Here is a 17,459-nt window from a genome sequence, read left to right as displayed (position 1 = left end):
CAGGGGCTGCTGTCCTCTCACCTCCAGCACCGGGTTGCTCTGCAGCAGCCGGTCCCGCACAGCACCACCCCGCTCAGGGGCTGGGCAGGTCTCGGCATAGAACTGCAGCAGCCGCTTGGTGGCCTCGGTCTTGCCTGCCCCGCTTTCCCCAGAGATCATCACTGCCTGGTCCCGGCGCTCCGTGCGCAGTGCCCGATAGACAGTGTCAGCCACCGCGAACCTGGGGCAGAGGCCCGTCAGGAGCTTAGGGGGCAGGGGGGCCGAGTGGCTGCAGGGGCTGGGAATCCCACAGGAAGGACTGGGGGTGTACCCTTGAGGACAGGTGACCCCTCCAGGATGTGGGTCAAGGGAGATCCTTCACAGTTGAGAATGAGAGTCATATTCTGATGGAAAATTGAAGGGCTCACTCATGGGTGAGGAGATTGGAATTCATTCAGGTGAAGATTGAGGTCATTCATAGGTAGGGCTGGGAGGTCCTTCAGAGGTGCAGGTCAGAGGGTCACTAAGGTGGGAGGGCCATGTCCAGGTAGTGTGGGAATTCCCTGGTGGTTTAGTGGTTAGGGCTCCACACTTCCATTGCAAGGGACATGGGTTCAATTCCCAGTCAGGGAACTAAAATCCCGCAAGCCACACGGCAGGGCCAAAAAAATAGTCCTGGGTGTGAGTTGGGGTGGAGGCTAGGGGGATCCTGATGCAATAGAGAGATTCACCTTGGGTGAGGACTGGGTATTCCTCAGAGATGTGAATTGTGATTCATCCCAAGTGGGAAGGTGGGTGGAATCATCTCAGGTGGTGATGCTGGGGGGCGGGGGGAGAGGGGTGTCACTCACAGGTGAGGTGGAACCTCATAGAAGCTGACGCCTCGGTAACGCTCCATGTGCTGTCGGCTGTAGATCTGCAGGTCTCGGTAGGGGTTGACAGAGACCAGCACCGGGCCAATGTAGGTCTGGGGGTCAGAGGAGGAGGCTCAGAAGTTTCTCCCAGAGGCCCCGGCGCCGCTCTCCCGACTCCCTGCAGCCCTGCATCTGTGGCCCCCGCGCCCCCTCCGCCTTCCCACTCCGGCCTCACGTAGATCAGGTTCTCCCGGAAGCGCCGTCGCAGGTTCTCGATGAAGGCGGCCTCACTGGTGAAGTTCTCCAGCAGCACGAAGTCCTGTACCCCCACCCGGTCACGGGCGGTCAGTGCGCTCTCCATGGTGACCCGCACCCCGTCACTGCCCAGGGCCTGCAGGGACGGGCCACGGGAGAGAGTCAGAGGAAGCAGGGCAAGGGAAGGGCTCTTCTCCCCTTCGCCACAGCCTGGAGGACTGAGGGGGCAACCAGGGCACGCGAACACAGGGCACACCTGAGAAACAGGTGCCCCAGGCTGGGTAGAGAGGGCCTGGACGACAGAAAGCTGGCACACGGGACACTGGGGACATGGGTCCGAGAAGCAAGGCCACCTGGGCACGTGGGCCGGAACACGGGCCACTGGACACACAGGCCCCAGAGGACATGGGGCCAAGGCCGCTGAGTCCAGGGAGGGGCTGGTTTGTGTAGAGAGAGTGAGGGGTGGGGGAGTGATGTCATGAGAATAAAAGAAAGAATGCTCTGTTGACCTGGGACAAAACCCCTCCTCTCTCTGGAAGGCATCCCAAGGAGGAGGAGTTGAGGTAGACCAGGTGACTTCAAGTCCCCTAGCTCTAGGCCTTGTGTGACAGGTGCTTTGTAGGACAAATCGCATGGAGTGAATTCTACAAGCAGGGTGGGGCTGTCTCTCCCCCCTCTGACTCACCAAAATCTCCAGGGAGAGAGAGAGGGTCTAGGGACCCAGCAAGGGGCTGCACCAGGCGTCAGGAGAGAGATTCCCCTGGGGCAGGGGCAGGGAGACCCTCACATCCCAGCTGGGCTCACCACTCACCCCAGAAGGGGGCCCTCCCTCCCAGAGCGGAACCACACCCTCCCCGCCAGCTGCCAGGCTCCCCAGACACCCTCCTCCACTGGGAGTCGTGAGAAGTCTCAAGGGAGCAGGGGTTTTACCAGGGAAAACCCAGCTGGCAGCTGGAGCCCATCAGAGGGTAGGAAGAAGCACAGGCTCAACAAGACCCTCACCCCTCACCACACTCTTCAAAAGGATCTGAGAGCTCTAGGAAATTGACACCAAGAGTGTCAAGGGTCAGGGAAGAAAGAGCAAGCTGGCCGCAGGGATAGGGATCCCCAAAGAGGCCACCAGGTCGCCTCCAACCGCAGATCACCCAGATCTTGGGCGGGGGGCACCCCTTTGGGTCTGGTCGTGGCCCTGCCTCTTCCAGGCCTGCCCCTCAGCGCCCTCCCCTCCACCTCTCTAATTCTGTCCCGAAGCTGCTGCCAAATCTGACCCAAGCCCCCGCCCCCTTGCCCTCTGGGTGGCGGGTCTGGGCGCTCTCAGACTTCCCCGGGAGTTACTGGCCCGACCTGGGTCCGAGCGCCTCGCGGCCCTCCCGGCCTCGGCCTCCACTCTCCTGCAACTTTCCGGGACGTTTTTCCACCCGAAATTCCTGGGCCGCGCCCGCTTCCTGACGGGGCGGAGGCGGCGCCGCGAGGCCGGCAGGGACGCCTGGGACCCCCCCGGCCCTGCCCCGCACCCCTCGCTCACCGACGCCCGGTAGCGCATCCTGCCCGGTCGGCCAGGCGCCCGTCTCCGCGGCCCGCGCCCTCGGCCCGGGGTTCGGCGGCGGCGGCGGCGTCACGAGGGAGGGGCCGGTCCTCCCCCCGTTCCGCCTCCGCTAGGCTCGGAGGCGTGGGACTCCCTAGGCGCCCCCGCCTCGCTCGGGGCTCGGACTCCGGGGTCCCTCTCCAGTTGGTAGGGGTGGGGCAGGCGCTCAGTGCGGGGGACGGGGGGAAATCTAGCGGCGTGGGTGGGGACAGAGTGGGGGCGGAGCTCCCGGCTGGGCAGGGGCTCCGCCTGAGTCAGGTTTTCCAGGAGGGACGTCGTCGGTTCTCCCAGGGGTGGGGCCCGGAACCCGCGCGGCCGCTGCGTCTACACCGACCCGGAACTCACTTCCGGGCTCGTGTCTACACTGCGCACTAGGCCAGGCTGGGGACTCAACTCACTAGGCAGAGAGGCCCGTGGGTCCCGGAGGAAGCAGGATTTCCCTCCCCCCCCCACCCCAACCTCGAGTCCCGGGAAAGTTAAAAATAGAACGAAATGTCCAAATACGGCCGTCGTGCCCAGGCAGGCGGAGCCTCGGTGCGGGGACACTGTCCACCCCCCACCCCGTACAGTCTGGAGGGTGGGTCCCACGTCTTTAAACCCAAGAAAATCTCTTGGGTTCACAGAACACTCGCCCCAGGGAGGGAGACGGCCACAGGACGCCTGTGCCCAGCGTCGTTCGTGTAGGGCCTCCACGGAGGGCTCAGCTTTCCATCTGGGAAATCCACGGCCCGATTTCCAGCATTCGGAGCAATACCCTTCCCCCTACCCCGGACACCCTGACTAGGCTCCCCCCACCGCGCCCAAGGGCTCCTCACCTTTCTTTTTCTTCTGTTTGGTGGGGGGACTCCCTCTCTGGATCCTTCCATATTTTCTGCCCTGGACACCCTCCAGCTACCCAAACCAAACCAGCCTCCAGCAGCCCCATCCTCGCTGAGCTCTAGGTGCGCAGTGGGCAGCAGCCTGCAGGACAAGTCTAGCTCAGATCCCAGGGCAGGTGGGGGTGTAATGGCTGTGCTTAGTCACTTAGTCGTGTTGGATTCTTTGCGACCCCATGGACTGTAGCCCTCCAGGCTCCTCTGTCCATGGGGATTCTCCAGACAAAACTACTGGAGTGGGTTGCCATACCTGCCTCCAGGGGATCTTCCCAACCCAGCGATCCAACCCATATGTCTCGCACTGCAGACAGATTCTTTACTGTCTGAGCCACCAGGGAAGCCCCGTGTGATGGCTAGTGCTTCCTAAAGGCCGGGCTACTTCTCACAAGCAGTATGACTGCCAGCAGGTCATTTCACTTCTGGAAACCTCTCCTAGAGCCTTGAAATGAGACTAACCTCTGTCTCAAACGGCTGTTGAGAAGCCTAAGATAAGGCACCCAGGCACCTCCCAGACCCTCAGTAAATATTACTTCCCTCTCTGGCCAGACACTCTCTGCACAGGCTTGGAGCAGACGTCTCTCTTCAATGCAATGCTAAGTCCGCTTCAGTAATGTCTGATTCTGCGACCCTTAGGGACTGTGTAGCCCACCAGGCTCCTCTGTCCATGAGATTCTCCAGCCAAGAATACTGGAGTGGGTTGTCGTGCTGTCCTCCAAGGGATCTTCCCCACCCAGGGATCAAACCCGCATTTCTAATGTCTCCTGCATTGGCAGGCGGGTCCTTTACCACTAGCGTCATCTGGGAAGCCAGTGGGAACAGACATACAGAGCCAGGTCCTGGGTCAGACAGGTCACACTTATTATCTAGCAGGGAAAGCCCCTGAGGCGTGTCCCTCGGCCAATTAGAAAGAGCTCTCCAACTTCACCTCCATTGCACCTGACAGATAAGGAACCAGAGGTGCAATAATGCAGACACCGACTTTATCCTAGGGGGCAGAAGGCAGGGTTAGGACCCAAAGCCCTAGCCTGGCCCACACTCTTGGACTTAGGCACCCCGGGGAGGGAGTGAGGTGGCGGCAGGTGCGGGCTGCAGCCTCTTGGGGAAGGCTTATTACTTTGAAAACAACAGCCCGGCCAGAGCCCGCGGGACCCCGCGGCGGGGGGCGCCAGCTGGGAGATGGGGCCCTCTGGAGGGACAGAGGGGACCGAGCGCCACCGCGCGCAGCTGGGAGATGGGTGGGAGCGGAAGGGCGGGGCTGGGTCTTAAATGCCACCAGCTTCGGGCTTCGTTCGGGAGGAGGCCCTCTCCGCGAGGCCCCCAGGGTGAAAATGCAGAAAGAAAGAGCGCGGAGAGGACTCAGCCTCCCGCTCAGCTGGAGTGGGGAGGTACTTGGGGGACGGGAGGAAGAGGGTAAAGCCGGTGCCCACCGGGAGCACGGCTCCGAGGGCCGTGCAAGCACCGGGTTGGCGCGGCTGGCCGTGGCCCGCGGGCCCGAGGGGAGGGGCCGGCAAGGGGGCGTGACCTGGCGGGTAAAGGGGCGTGGCCTAGTCGCCGAGGCTAGCGGCTGGAATGAGGGGAATCCGCGCACCGAGGGGTTTGGCCGGCCACCCCCGCCCGAGCCGCTCTGCCGCATTCCCGGGATGCCCGCCGACGCCCCCTGAGCCGCCACTCGGTGGCGGAAGGAGGGGGCGGCTAAGCGGCTAAGCAGGCCAGGCGAGACCGCAGCCTCTGGCCAGCGCCACCGGCCATCCCGCCCCGCTAGGCGGAAGCGCCTGTCCCGGGGGAAGAGGAGTTAGAAAGGCGGCGATGGGGTGGGGGTTGGGGTGGGTGGACCGAGAGTGTGAGAGACACCAGGGCTGCAGCGCCTGGCGCTTCCTGCGTTCGGATCGCTGTCTTCTGGTACTACCTTCAATGCCCTTGAACTGAGCCTTGAGGTCTGGATTATTACCCCCATTCTACAGACAGGGAAACTGAGGCTCAGTAGACGAACGTCGTGTTCAAGATCCCAGGACTAGTAAAAGAAAGGGTGGCATTGGAACTGGAAAGTCTACCACTGTCTATTCCTGTAGGGCTGCCTAAGGGGGAGACGCCTGCTTAGCCCTGGCGGATTTCCCAGCTTCTCTGTTAGGTTAACCTGCTACCTGCCAGGCTGTGACCTTCCTTAGTGAACCTGTGACTGCAGTGCCTAGTATCCACCTTTGGCTGTGTTGTGTGAGTATTGACGTGTAGGCCTTGGGAATAGCAGCTAGGGAGTGGGCCATGATCCTTGGGTCCCCAGCATGGCCCTGAACCTAGGGGTTGGCTGCAGACTAGGATGCAGCCATGCCTCACCTCTGAGTGACCCAGGACTTATTTTCCAAGGCTGCCTCTAGGTTTCATTCCATCTGGAGAGGGGTTTCCCCTAAAAGCGGGGATGGGCAGACCCAGCAGACATGGATTATTCCCCCTGTTACCTAGTATGGGCCAGGTGCCCCCAAGCCTGTCCTCTGGGAGGGTAGTGAGCAGCTTCAGGGGTTCCTTCAGGCCAGGGCTATGGAGGTCTGGAGAGGGTGTTCTGAGGACCCTCAGATTGCCGCTAGAAACTGGTTTCCACTGGGGGTAGCCTCCCAGCCTGTTGGGGCAGCAGAAAGTACCGTAGCCTATCTTACCCCCAGCACATGCTGGGCACAGAATAGGTGCTCGACTTTTCTTTTTTTAAATCAAACATATCTTAGGTCTGGGCCCAGGTTGCCCCACCTAGGACTGTTCCAGACTCAAGGGAACTGTTGTAAGGGGGAATGAAAAGGAAAGACGAGGACTTAGGGGTTCTACCTGATATCTCATGGACCTCAGTCAAACGTTTACACTCACGGGCCTTTTGCCTGCCAGATGCCTCTACCTGGGGGTCCAGTAGAAGTAAACAAAGTACCTTGGCCCCTAACCTGTCCTCCTGGTTCAATATCCCATCTGTTGAGAGGAGACAGGCACCTCCAGCTAGTTGTCACTGCCGGGCATCAAAGGCCCTGCCCTCCTCCCTCCGCTCCTCACACGTAGGAGTCACCACCTGCCTACACCCCCCCCACACACACACTTTGTTCCTCCATCACTGTTGTGCCCCTGGATGAGGCAAGCAGCCTCCAAACTGGCATCCCTGCCTTCCTCCAATTCATTTTCCTGCAGCCACCAGTGGTATTTACAAATGCAAATCTGATCAATTAACGTCTCATGTTAAGAGAGTGAAGGTTCCCTATGCCAAGCACACCCACTGCTTCTTGCCAGGCCCCTGTTTGTGGACTTCAGCCGCCCTCTGTGTCCTCAGTTTACCACTGCTCCGGAGTTCCTGTGTGGCCACAGGGGTACCCTCTCCAGTGCCTTCTCTCCCCACGCCTCCCTCACTACCCCACACAGCCAAGAGGCGCTCTGCGGACGCCCCTGCCACCAGCCGCCCGGCTCTAAGCTTCTCGCCTTTGCACCTGCAGCTTCTTTGGCCCTCGCACCCAACCCCCTCCCCACCTGACTGACTCTTAGTCATCCTTGAAGACTCGGGTCAGGTATCACTTCCTCCAGAACCCCTTCCTGACTCCCCGAAACACACAGCCCCCTCCTTGTCGCATTCCGCTCTAATCGAAGGTTTCCTAGTCCGTCGCTCCCAGGAGATTGCCCCCGCTCCAGGCAGGCACACAGTAGGGGCTCAAAAACTGCTCGCGGACGCCTGCGTGAATGAATGAATCACAGAGCCCGGGAGTGTGAGCAGAAGGCCGGAGCGTGCCGGGCGTTGAATAGGCCGTGGGCCAGCCATTCATTCTCTCATTCATCTCGGAGCCCCCCAGCCGGCGCACACACGCAGGGGCCACTCGCGCGCCAGGGCCCGGAGGCGGGGAACGGGAAGGGGCGGGGCCGGGACGGCTGCTCCGGAACCCGGAGGCAGAGCAGGCTGCCCAAGGGCCCCAAAGGGCGCGCAGGGTGCCTGAGTCCCGCGGCCCCAGCCGCTCCTCACCGCCCTCACGTTACCCGCAAACAATCTGAGTCTCCAACAGGCCGAGTTCCGGCGCCACCAGGTCCTGGGACCCCCGCAGCGGCCGTGCAGAGCCTACCCGCAGCCCCCGCGATCCCTGCGCCGGCGACCCTCGCCTTCCGCACGGTAGCTCCGGGACTGGGTCGCCGCCCGGCCGCTTACCCTCTTCTCCATCCTGCCTACGAGCGAAGCACCCAGCTCCCCCGGGCCACGCGGCTGCGGCCCGCCTCGCGCCCTGTGTACCCACCTTCTCGGCTTCTCGGGTGCGCGGGCGGGGGCCAGGCTAGGCGGCGTGGCCGGCTCCGGAGTCGGCGGCCCTGGCACGCTCTCCCCGCCCAGGGCCCGCCCGGGGCCGAGCCGCTGCCTTTCGTCATCCCAGGCAGGGCCCAGGACCCGGCGCGCGCGCGCACCCTACGGCCCCGCCCCGGCCGGCCTTGGCCGGGCTCCGGCCCAGGCCCGCGTCCGTGTCCGCGGGGGGCTTGATGCAGCACCCTCTGCAGCCCGTTCCCCGGGACGAGGCGCGTCACAGTCATACACACACACACACATGCACGCACGCACCCTCCTCTGTCGACGACCTGGCCCACTTGCTGCAGTGCAGGGTGGCGGGGTGTCTTACACGTTTCTCCTTTCTCACCCTAGTGCGCCTTTGCAAACCCGACCCTCCCCTGCTTGCCAGGCCAAATAGTTCTTCCCCATTTGCGCCTGCCTGACTCTCTTCACCCTCCTTCCCCACCCTCACTACTGCTCTGAACTGGCCAGTGTCAGTTTTTCAAGCCAGATGGGAAAGCCGGGAGGTATTAACTGAGCCTGTACTATATGCCACCTGGAACTTTATACGCACCGTTCTTTAGATCTCGGAGCGGCCCTGTCACCTCCGTGTTGTTAACCCAGTTCATAGCCCGGCCCACTGAGGATCAGGGAGCTGGAGGAGAAGGGAGTCAAACCCAGATCCCCACTTTGAAACACTCGGCCCCTGGTGGGCTTAAACCCATCCCCCTTCCTTCCATTTACCCCTTCTTGTCCGGTCCCTTCACGTCCTACCAAGGACCAGAACGCTTCCCCACTGCTCACCTCTTCCCCATGGAGTTTGCTTGAGAGGGGGCTTCTGGGCACTGGGGAGACACTCCCACCCTCCTCCCAGCCCAGAGCATCCCAACTTACTAGCTTGCAGGGCCTGTGCGGGTGAACCACACGGATGATCTCCCCGGTAGGTATCAGCTCCACTTGCAGCGCCATTCCGCCTGTGGAGAGCCAGCGTGCCGAGCTCTGGGACCTCTGAGCAAAAGCCCGCCTGCCTGCCTGCCCGCTGGCTCTGGCTGTGCCCGGAACCAGGAATCTGGTCTCACGCTGGGATGGCCACTGGGTTCAGCTTCAACTCCTGCCCCAGGGGATGGGTCTGGTCCAGTGCCTCAGGACACAGCTGGAGAAGCCCAGGTCTGATTGGGAGGCCTCTTGGCCCAGCAGGGTTGGGGCAGGAAGAGGAGGGGCTGAGGGATGGAGGAAATGCCTGTTGTCCCAGGTAACCAGAGGAGCTGATGCAGCCACCCCTGGGGGACCCTGGGCTCCAGGTCAAAGGGTAGGAGGCTGTTCCCCCAGCAGCTCCATGACCGGGCCTCTCCTGATGCCCTCTCACCAATGTCAGCTGGAGAGCACAGTGACCACTCCCCAAAATCAGAATGTACATCCTGCCCTGAGCCAAGAGGAGCCGTCATTAGGCACTGCGCCTTCTGCGTGTCCCCACAGCTTGCCTGCCACCCGCAGCAGCAGGTGAGCCGCAGGGGTTTGAGAGGCCAGGGCTGCTGGGGACTGGCCATGTTGGGCAGAGGGAGTTGGCTGGAGAGTCAGAAGGGCACCTTGAGGAGGCCCCTATCCTACCCTCCTCTGGAGCCTCGAATGCTTGAGACATTGGTCCCTGGGTTGCTTGGCCAGCCGTGGGGAACCTTAGTCTTGTTTGCTCCCTACTTTTCCATAGCACCCTCAGTGCTCCCCACCCCCAAATGTTCCTGTTTTTCTATCTTTATTGTTGCTCAATCACAGCTGACACTTTCCTGGCCTGGGACTGAGCCCTCGGGTCTCTGGCCGTTCCTTATAGGAAGGGCAAAGTGAATGGGCGAAAGCGACCTTTCCAGAGGAAGATACTGGCAGGGGAGGGGTGGAGTCCCGTGGGCCTGTGCTGGCCTTGACAGCCCCTCTCGGGCGGGCACCTTCCCCCAGGCACCCTTCCTTGCCTCCCCTCAGCTTCCCCCGCCCAGGAAAGGCCAGCAGAGCTTCCTTCCTTCCTCCGGGAAGCACATCTATCCAGGGCAGGATCATCCCAGCGGCCACACAATGGCCCTTATCAGCCGTGGAGCCAGGCGCAGAGACCCAGCGCACACGAAGTCTCACATATTTCCTGTTTCCACTCGGCGGGTCAGGGCTGGGCCCAGAGCGGCCATATCCTGACTGGGGCCAAGGGGAGGGAGAGCAGCCCCCCTTCCCCTTCCCGCCTCTCAGTCACTGCTGGACTCAGCCCTCCTGGCCACAAGAGGCAGGGGTAGGAGTGTGTGAAGACAGAAGGGCAAAGGGGAGAGGTGGGCACGTACAGGACATGCATGACCCAGAGACAGAAGGAGAAACACGGGGATCCCTGGAGTCAGGAGCCCTGGGGTCCTGCCCCAGGGCTGCATGGATTAGTTTGAAGACCTGGGTAGAATGTTTTGCAATTGTTCTCACACAGTAATCTTGCGAATTGGAATGCTATTTGTTATTTTATAGAAACTGGGACTCCTAGAGTAGGGTAGAGGAGGGTACCCTACTCGTAGAGTAGGGGAGAATAGGGTAAAGCAGGGACTCTCATTCGAACCCAGCTCTTGACCCCATTCCTGTGTTTCTGCATGACACCACCGTTCAGGGGATCACGCCATTTCTCTGAGCTCTCGCTTCCTCCAGCTACAGAGGAAGGGTGGCAGCACCCATGATGCTTGTGCATGTGAGGAGACGTAGGGGACTTCCAGGTTTGGGCTCCTCGGGTGTGTGTGTTGTGGGCAGAGAAGTTACGATGGGGACCTCGGGGTAGAGGGATCTGGGGAGAGGTAACATTTTCGGAGAGCTTTCGTGCATCACCACTACTGAGCCCGGAGTGCAGCAGCTACTGAAGCCCGCACGCGCCACAGCCTGTGCTCCACCGTGAGGAAGGCACAGCAAGAAGCCCGCACACAACGAAGAGTCGCCCCTCACTGCAGCTAGAGAAAGCCCAAGCAGCAACGAAGAGCCAGCACAGCCAAAAACAAATACATAGATAAAATTATTAAAAAGAAAAATACTAAGGTACGAAGGAGTGCCAGGTGAGGAGGGATTAACTGGTGAGAGCAGAGTGGACACCTTTTCTGAGTTCAGCCCCAAGAAGCCCACTCTACCTACTTAGAAGGAGTAAGCGAAGTGCCCAACAGCAAAGGAGGAACAGACCCCTGGGACCCAGGACCCAGAGGGCCACCATCCTGGAACCTCATTCTCCCATTTCAACACAGGGAACATCTGTCACCATCATCAGACACTCTAGTCTGGACAACAGGGCCCTCATCCTGGAGTCAAGCAGGAGCCCATGAACGTGGGCACGTTCCCACCACCATCACAAAAAAGTCACACACAGGTGTAAAAGCCACTGTTTCTAATTAACCCCCAATGCAACAGCCACAGAACACAGCCAGCCATGGCCCACTAGAGGCCAGAGGGACAGTTCCAGATGGCTCCCAGGGTGGAGTCAGGATACAGAGCAACTGGTGTCCCTCCGTCTCAGGTCCTAGGATGGGCCTGATGGTCACAGAGCAGGCTCCCTGAGGTGTCTTCTCCTGGAAGGTGACCGTTTCAGCCACTGTTGACTCAAGGAAGATGGTGGGCGTGGGGCCAGGCTGCACCCACACAGCGCCTGGAGAATGCTCTCTGAAGACCCCCAGGCCAAATTCTCCAGAATGTCTTGATTCCGGCTCCGCCTGCCCCCACTTCTAGGTCCCAGGGCAGAGGGGGCAGATCTCTGGCCAGCGACAGCAAGTGAGGATAGGGGCAGATGGGATGGACTGGGCATGGACCGCCCTGCGAAAGTCTGTGACCAAGCTCCTCTACCAACTGCCAGCCCTTCTCAGGAGGGCACGTTGGGGGCATGAAGCCTGACTTATGAGCAGAAGCCAACGTGGGTGCAATCCTCTGCTCAGACCCTGAAACTTTCTGGGCTGGATTCCTTGAGCTGGGGGTGGAGGTGGGGGTATGTGTGTGCGGTTGGCAGGACATACCTCAACCTGTCCGCAACAACTACAGGAGAGCCTGGGTGGAGGGCTCCTCTATCCTGCCTACTTGGCCACTGGCTTCTGCTGAAAGCAGGGATCTCAGACCCTCTGCCCACCCCTCAAGGGGACAGGCAACAAGATGTCAAGACTCCTGGGACCCATCCTCTGTGTGCCAACCAGTCTCTGCAGCCTGTACGAATGGGAGCATCTCCTCCGCCCAGCCTAAGGCCCAGGGTGGCGTGACAAGAATGCAGGCCTGTGCCAGATGGGGCATGTGCCTGGCAGGCCTGCCCGGGCGGGGCTGGAAGCGTGTGGGCAAAATTCAGAAATGAGATGCGGGAGGGAAGGTCCTTCCCGCATCCAGGGGACTGCCTCTAGATCTTCACTGTTGACAAACTAGCTGGTTTCACGCACACCTCAGCAACAAAAAAACCTGTATTTAAGGGGCCCATTCCAGAGATCTAGACTGAAGAGAGCAGAGGAGGGTGGCCAGGGCTCCCCCTCAGAGGTGGAGGATGCCGCTGCCTCCTCTGGGGGCTGGGCTGGGCCCCCAGCTCCTGGCAGTGGTGGGCAGAGCTGGCTGCCAGCTCCGGCCTCTGCCCTGGATTCACTCTAGCCCGGCTCAGATCTGTGGCTGGGCTTCATCCAGTGGGTCCTCCTCCAGGAAGGAGAAAGGCTGGATCTGCAGGGATAAAGCAGGTGGTGAGTGGAAGGGGCAAGGGCAGGTTTTTGGTCCATGCCTTCCGTCTCTCCCACCCCCCAGTGGATGCAGTGGTGGCAGGGTTTGCGGGGCTCCTTGGCCCATGGCCTCAGGGAGCCAGCGATGGGCTCAAGTCTCCTGGACTAGCCTTCCTTTTGTGTTGTTGCTCTTTAGTCACTAAGCTGTGTCCAATTCTTTTGTGACCCCGTGGACTGTAGCCCGCCGGGCTCCTCTGTCCATGGGATTTCCCATGCAAGAAGACTGGTATGGGTTGCCGTGTCCTACTCCATGGGATCTTCCTGACCCAGGGGTCAAACCCAGGTCTCCTGCATTGCAGGCGGATTCTTTGCTGCTGAGTCAGCAGGGAAGCCCACCCTTCCTGTTACCCACCGGTATCTGTTACCTTGAAGGGTTTGCTTATCCCCACCACAGAATGTAGGTTGTTGCTATAGTAAAAAAGGAGAAACTGATCCTCAGTCTCAGGGATGTCGCTGATGTCAATGTACACCTGGAAAGGACAGACAGATGCAGATCAGCTCTATGGCCTCAGGCCCCATCCAGCTCTCAGTGACTAGGTATCCACGTCTCTGTCTCTTCCAGAGGGCAGAGGAGAGCTCAGGCAAGCCCCCCTGCTGGCGAGGTGGAACACCTGTCTCAGGTAAGGGGGAAGGTACCTGGTTCAGCCTGTCACTGAAGGAGACCTGGTTGTCCTTGACCCAGACATAGGAGACATAGTCATTAATGTGGCGCAGCCCCACCTGTAGGAGGGGGGGATCGGGCGGGCGGTCAGTGGTTTGGGAGGACACGGGACCCATGTAAAGTCCTAAGGAGAGGATGGTCTCATTTCTGAGGCTGGCATCATAGCATTATCTGCCTCCTCCCCTTCACGGCCAGCCCCTCGGTAGGCAAGGACTCCGGGTGGTCTCTACGCCCAGCTCCCATGAGCCCTCAGAATGGATAAACCACGGGGGTGCGGCCGATGGGCCCCGTCACCTTGTACAGGCCAATCCAGTCCCAGGGGCTGCTGAGGAAGTCTGCAGCCAGGCAGTAGCTGATCAGCAGGTCGTTCTCCATGGTGCATGGACCCTCGGGCAGCAGGGTGATCAGCGGGGCAGACACCAATGGCTTCAGCTACACACAGGGGTCAGAGGGGGTTGAAGTCCCACAGCAGCATCCCCTTCCCTGGGACGAGAGTCCTGACTGTGCCCTTCCAACAGGTCAGGGTCACCTCGGGGGTAGGGGGGCAGCCAGCGGGTGGGGTTAGCTCTCACTAGGCTGCCCGGAGGGTATCAGACCTTGGCTGGCTGGCCGGAAAGAAGGGCCAAAGGCTGGTGGGGGATGGCTGGCCCCGCCAGGGAGGATGGGCCGGGGGCCGGGTGGGAGGGTAACCTGGCAGAGAGCCACGTACTGGGGAGGAGTGTGGGGGTGGGGGAGACCGCGGGAGCTGCTGACAGGACGAAGAAAGCAGCCAGGGAATAGCTCTCAGGATTCCACAGTTTCTGACCCAAAGGCCCAAATTCAATTTGGGGGCCTCTGGTGAGAACAGCCGGAAGCATGTGGAGGGACACAAGGATATAAAGACACACAAGATGAGGGCAGCCGGTGGCTCAAAGGGGACGGCACCGCCTCGGTCACTAGACGGCAAGATACAGGGGGAGGGGGCTCCCTCTGCAACACGAGCCAGACAGGTTTAGGACAAATGAAAGGCAGTCCTACCTCACATGGTAGGTAATAAGCATAATAGAACTCAGGAGTCCCCGGGGACAGTTCCAAGAGGTAAGGGAAACCTACTGACAAAGGGTTCCAACATGTTTTTGACAGACAGAGCCAGCCACGGCTCCTAAGAACAGGGGGAAAAAAAAAAAAAAGAACAGGGGGACACCTGACCTGGGAGGAAAGGCAATCGTGTCCTCCTACAGGCCTCCCCGGGGGGCCTGCTGAGCTCTGAACCCAGGGCAGGTGGGTCTGGGATGTGGCCTGGCACAGCTGCGGCTCTGCCAAGTGCCAGGCAGCCTGGAGATTTACCTCCAAGTCAAAGGTGCAGGTGACGGGCTTATGGTCACTAATGGTGTACACCATGTGGCTGACGTAGCTCCTCAGGAACAGGGCAAAGGGGGCTGAGAGCTCGGGGGTCTGGAAGTCGGTCTGGGACTGCCGCTTCAGCCTCCAAAGGATGCGATCGGTCCAGGCAGGCTTGCGCTTTTTCTCACTGGGGGTGGGGGGAGAGGAAGAAGGAGAGAGAAGGCTCAGCAGGCCAGCAGGAAGGGACCCCCACAAGCTCCCTTAGAGCCCCTAATGCCAGGGCCTGTTAGCCACCATGAGATGCCCCAGGACAGAGCTGGAGCCCAGCCTGGTAGTGGGCAGGAGCGTACCCCGTGGAAGCAACAACAGTACATGGGTCTGTGTCAGACTCAGCCAAGGACCCTCGGTCTCGTCTACATTTTTATGAATCAAATGGTGACTCAGAAACACTCTGTCTAAAACCTTTCTTACTTCTTGAACAAAAGCAGCTGCAGATCAAAGAGGCTGAGGTTTGGAATGCAGGGTTAGAGCTGAGCTGGAACTTGGCTCCCTCTCCGTCCCTGCAACTACAGATTGATCGTGGGAAAGGCAAGGGAAGTATTTAGGGAATCTCCCCACGTGCTTTCGACCAGGACCATTTATCCCCTCTTCACAGGTGGAGAAAATGGGTCTTAGAGGGGTTGGAACTTTCCCAAAATTGCCCAGCCATGGCGTGGTGAAGCCAGGACTCTGGGCCAGCCAGCATGACCACAGGGCACATGCGCATCGTTGCCAGGCTAACCCCTCTTGGGCCTCAGCTCTTCATCAGTAGAATGGAGATAACAGTAGTTACATCTCAGGGCTACTGAGATGGTTAAATGAGATAAAACACAAAGAGCAGATAGCACCGTGCTTCCTACAATGCAAGCTGCCCACGGACACTGGCTCTTATGAGGCTTTCTTCTCAAGAGTCAACTGAGGACCTGCCATTCCCTTTCTGTACTCCCAGCTTCCCCAACGGGCATGAGAGACACCATACGGCCTGGTCAGATGATTCACCGCTTTCAAACTTTTAAGGACGGACTTCCCTGGTGGTCCAGTGGCTAAGACTCTGTGCTCCCAATTCCGGGGCTTGGGTTCCATCCCTGGTCAGGGAACTAGATTCCACATGCTGCAACTAAGATCTGGTGCAGTCAAATAAATAAATGTATATATTTTAAAAACAAATCCAGCAAAAACCTTTTAAGGAGTCTTCACTGCCTCCAGGATAAAGTTCAGGTCTCCAAATGTGACTTTCAAGGTGCCCAGGATTCTGACGCCCCTTATTGTACCATATCACCCACCTCCGCCCCAGACCCACCTGGCCCTGGTGACCCTCTCAAGCCTCTGGGCCTCTGTTCTTGCAGCTTTGCTGCCTGGCACTCCCTTTGTCGCAGGGGGAGGCCCAGTTCAGTGCGGTCGTTGTCATAAAGCCACCCCTGACCTCTCTGCTTCCAGAGCACGTCTACTGCTACACTCTATCGTGGTTTACTGCTCCCCACTCAGCCTATCAGTCAGCGTGAGCTCAGAAGGCAAGGAAGGGGCTCTTGGTGTCTCCTGTGTCCCCTTGGCACTAGCACAGAGCCTGGTATGCAGCAAGTACTCAACAGTATAGCAGTTAGTTCCTCACTTGTGTCCAGCTCTTTGTGACCGCATGGACTGTAGCCCATCAGGCTCCTCTGTCCATGGACTACCTCCAGGCAAGAATACTGGAGTGGGTTGCCATTCCCTTCTCCAGGGGATCTTCCCAATCTAGGGATCGAACCCATCAACAAGTGCTCATGAAAAAGAAAAAAAAAGTGCTTGTGAAATACAAATAACTAAAAAAAAAAAAAAAAAAACCCAAGCTCACTCTCCTTCCTCAAAAATGCCCAGTCAATTTTAACATACACGACTTCACATGCTTATAGCTTGAAAGGCTATTTTTGTCTTCTGCTTTATTCACTTACTATTTTAAACAAACATTCCTGCCACACTTTCATCACTTCAATAGCAAAATGGCTCTCTAGCAATAGTGGCAGAACGGTGGTGCCCTGGAGGTGAACTTTGGCTCTAAAATCGGAGACCAGTTGGTGAAAAGTTCTGTCCTGTTAATGAAGAGTTCTGGGTTGGTGAATTTGGGGAGTGGTGCGCTTGGAGAGGGTATTGAAGCTCTGTTCCCCTTCCCACACCTTGTCTGACACATCTCTTCCATCTGCCTATTTCTGAGTTGCATACTTTTAAAACAAATCAGTGATCTAGTTTAAAAAAACAAAGTTCTGCCCTTGGCAAGTGACATCATCACTCCAAACCTCAGTTTCTTCAACTCTAAGATGAGGTGATAACAGTACTTACTTCAAAAACCTTATCGAGGGACCGTTCCAGAAGTGGTAAGTGGCCACATCTCTTCCTCTCTGTGCTCCTGGCGTGTTTTGACCTTTCATGCTTCTGAAGAGTGTTCGTGGGATGTTGGAATGTGGTAATTCCATCCCAGAAACTACAGACACAAAACCTCTAATGCAACCTTGGACATTCAGTGCCTAGCAATTCTTGAGACTTGGTAGTGAACTGCATGAATGCACCACTCTCCCTTTCAAAGCATCCTCCTGCCCCCACTTCCCTATTATGGTCAGCAGCCCATACATGCAGTCCCGTCAGAATCCTCCCCAAGTCCTGACCACAGCCCCACTCTCCTTCCCCGGCAGGACCTCCGCCTGTCTCCCTTTCTTCCTTTTCCATGGCCTGGCCCACACTCATCACTGGGCACCTGTACTGTCCATTCTTTTGAAGACCTTTGTTGCTGTTCAGTTGCTAAGTCATGTCCAATTCTTTTTCGATCCCCACAGACTGTAGCCCGCCAGGCTCCTTCTGTCCAAGGGATTTCCCTGGCAAGAATACTGGAGTGGGTTGCCATTTCCTCCTCCAGGGGATCTTCC

General features: G+C 58.9%; 3 protein-coding genes across 23 annotated transcripts in view; 1 reads left to right on the top strand and 2 right to left on the bottom strand.

Annotated features, from left to right (window-relative positions):
* The window catches only part of MYO1C (myosin IC), a 24,136-nt gene extending 15,290 nt beyond the window's left edge, over nt 1-8,846 (bottom strand). Inside the window, exons 1-5 of one of the 6 annotated variants that reach the window (XM_086359790.1) lie at nt 8,707-8,846; nt 8,387-8,467; nt 1,069-1,224; nt 831-946; nt 22-220 (exon numbers count right to left, since the gene is read on the bottom strand). In XM_086359790.1, the coding sequence (XP_086215916.1) occupies nt 22-220; nt 831-946; nt 1,069-1,194 (441 nt within the window). In that variant the 5' untranslated portion in view covers nt 1,195-1,224; nt 8,387-8,467; nt 8,707-8,846. Of the gene's footprint in view, nt 1-21; nt 221-830; nt 947-1,068; nt 1,225-2,432; nt 2,681-7,704; nt 7,867-8,386; nt 8,468-8,706 lie in introns of those variants that run through there. The other 5 variants (XM_086359785.1, XM_086359787.1, XM_086359788.1 and 2 more) reach the window with 5 other exon arrangements.
* On the top strand, nt 8,847-15,732 carry LOC147352362 (uncharacterized). The gene is made up of 4 exons (XM_086359810.1): nt 8,847-8,979; nt 9,188-9,312; nt 13,105-13,162; nt 15,515-15,732. Exons 1-4 carry the CDS (start codon nt 8,898-8,900, stop codon nt 15,610-15,612), a joined length of 363 nt encoding a protein of 120 aa, XP_086215936.1. The 5' UTR covers nt 8,847-8,897; the 3' UTR covers nt 15,613-15,732.
* Nucleotides 11,177-17,459, bottom strand: part of INPP5K (inositol polyphosphate-5-phosphatase K) — an 18,904-nt gene continuing 12,621 nt past the window's right edge. For 5 of the 16 annotated variants that reach the window (XM_086359805.1, XM_086359795.1, XM_086359796.1 and 2 more), the window contains exons 8-12: nt 14,530-14,713; nt 13,498-13,635; nt 13,179-13,262; nt 12,908-13,012; nt 11,177-12,486 (exon numbers count right to left, since the gene is read on the bottom strand). In XM_086359805.1, the coding sequence (XP_086215931.1) occupies nt 12,427-12,486; nt 12,908-13,012; nt 13,179-13,262; nt 13,498-13,635; nt 14,530-14,713 (571 nt within the window). In that variant the 3' untranslated portion in view covers nt 11,177-12,426. Of the gene's footprint in view, nt 12,487-12,907; nt 13,013-13,178; nt 13,263-13,497; nt 13,636-14,529; nt 14,714-16,878; nt 17,021-17,459 lie in introns of all 16 variants that reach the window. The other 11 variants (XM_086359803.1, XM_086359791.1, XM_086359792.1 and 8 more) reach the window with 5 other exon arrangements.

The sequence above is a fragment of the Bos grunniens genome, chromosome 19 (assembly GCF_055505025.1).
Source record: "Bos grunniens cultivar Pamir isolate PY7600 chromosome 19, Bosgru_T2T1.0, whole genome shotgun sequence".
Classification (NCBI taxonomy): domain Eukaryota; kingdom Metazoa; phylum Chordata; class Mammalia; order Artiodactyla; family Bovidae; genus Bos; species Bos grunniens.
Note: the sequence above shows the minus strand (reverse complement) of the source record. Positions and strands in the feature narration are given on the sequence as shown.